The 1,644-nt window shown below is 37.7% G+C and overlaps 1 protein-coding gene across 1 annotated transcript; it reads right to left on the bottom strand.

Annotated features, from left to right (window-relative positions):
- Nucleotides 1-238: 238 nt before the first annotated feature.
- Nucleotides 239-1,323, bottom strand: LOC131875976 (uncharacterized). Its single transcript, XM_059220726.1, has 3 exons — nucleotides 1,270-1,323; nucleotides 986-1,183; nucleotides 239-634 (listed from the first exon to the last, which is right to left on the bottom strand). The coding sequence occupies exons 1-3, from the start codon at nucleotides 1,321-1,323 to the stop codon at nucleotides 239-241; spliced, it is 648 nt and encodes a 215-aa protein (XP_059076709.1).
- Nucleotides 1,324-1,644: the final 321 nt, after the last annotated feature.

Here is a 1,644-nt window from a genome sequence, read left to right on the forward strand (position 1 = left end):
TCCATTGTTTAAGTTCAATTCTGCAATCTTGTTATTAGTTCATACTTGCACTTTGGGGTTAGGGATTGAACTTGCATCATTTTATCTTTCAATTACAACAAAGGAATAGAAATCCTAATAGGTAGCCCGTGGCTCTCTCTTCCACAAAAAGAAGTAGCCAATTGTGTGATACCTCTAGGCTCTTTCGTATTCCACAAGTGTGTGGTTGAAAGTGAGATTAGGGCATGTTTGCTTAGTGTCACTTTTTCCCCCACACACCTACAAGGACCAAATTTTTCATAAAAATCCTACTAGGATTCCCCTCTGGAAGTCTTGCCTTCTTCAAATGTGCCATGGCCAAATCTCCCACCTTAAACTGAACGTCTCTTATTTTTACATCAACCTTCTCTTTATAGTTTGTTGCACTTTGTTGAAGAGTATCTCTCACCTTGTCATGATTCTCTTGCATGCTTATAGCAAAATATTCCCCTAATGCACTCTTCTTGTCCATACCACTCAGATCTCTAAGTTTCAAAACTACTCTTGGATTAAATCCATAAACCACTTCAAAAGGACTTTTACCTATACTCCTATTGATGGAGTCATTGTAAGCAAACTCCGCTTGAGTTATCACCAAGTCACATGCTTGCCCATGCTATTTGGTGAGACACCTTAGCAAATTTCCTAATGATATATTGACCACCTCAGTTTTGCCATCAGTCTAGGGATGGTATGCTAAACTAAAAGACAAGTTGGTTCCAAGCTTCTTCCACAAGATCCTCAAAAAATGACCTACAAACTTAAAATCTCTATCAGTAACAATGTTAAGTGGCAAGCCATGAATCCTTACAACTTCTTTAAAGAAAAAACCTGCAACATGTGAGGCATCATTGTTACATTTACATGGAAAGAAATGTGTCATCTTACTGATCCTATCTACCACCACAAAAATGCTATCAAAACTTCTTGGTGTCCTAGGAAGACCCAACACAAAATCCATGCTTACAATTTCCCAAGGCTGGGTAGGGATTGGAAGAGGCTGATAAAGACTTGCATTAGTGGAAGTTCCTTTGGCTCTTTGAAATATTTCACAACTCTCAACAAACCTTCTAATATTTGCTTGAAGTTTAGGCCAAAAGTAATACCCTTTCACCTGCTCCAATGTTTTGTCTAGGCCAAAATGACTGCGCACACAATTGACTGCCTTTAAACAACAAAGCATTATGAAACAAATAATCAGAAAACTCAGTATGATAAGAATTGGATTTTTTTTTGACAAACTTCATATACCTTTTTGAAATCAAGATCATCTTTGTAGAGATCCTTAAGAGCATCAACCCCCATGCTTTGTAGGTGAACTTCTTGCATTGTGAGAGCCCTTATACTAAGAGCATAAGCCACCTTGTTGGCTTGTCCTTTCTAGTGTTTGATTATGAAGGTGTAGGCTTGTAGGTACTCAACCCACTTAATGCGCCTATGATTGAGTTTATCTTGCCCATTCAAGAAACTCAAAGCACGATTGTCAGTCCAAACAAAAAATTCTTTAGGCAATAAGAAGTGCCTCCATTTCTTTAGTGCCTGTACCATAGGATACAATTCTAAATCATAAGATGAGTACTTTTTATTGGCATCATTAAGCTTCTTTGAGAAGAAAGGTACTAATTT

This window comes from Cryptomeria japonica, chromosome 5, assembly GCF_030272615.1.
Source record: "Cryptomeria japonica chromosome 5, Sugi_1.0, whole genome shotgun sequence".
Taxonomy (NCBI): Eukaryota; Viridiplantae; Streptophyta; class Pinopsida; order Cupressales; family Cupressaceae; genus Cryptomeria; species Cryptomeria japonica.

Bases quoted from the DNA above. Each gene is read 5' to 3' on its own strand.
- LOC131875976 (XM_059220726.1), bottom strand. From the start codon at position 1,323: ATGGGGGTTGATGCTCTTAAGGATCTCTACAAAGATGATCTTGATTTC. The intron at 1,184-1,269 runs GTATATGAAGTT...TGTTGTTTAAAG, and splicing joins ATGATCTTGATTTCAAAAAG to GCAGTCAATTGTGTGCGCAG. The intron at 635-985 runs GTAAGCATGGAT...CTCACCAAATAG, and splicing joins CTACCCAGCCTTGGGAAATT to CATGGGCAAGCATGTGACTT.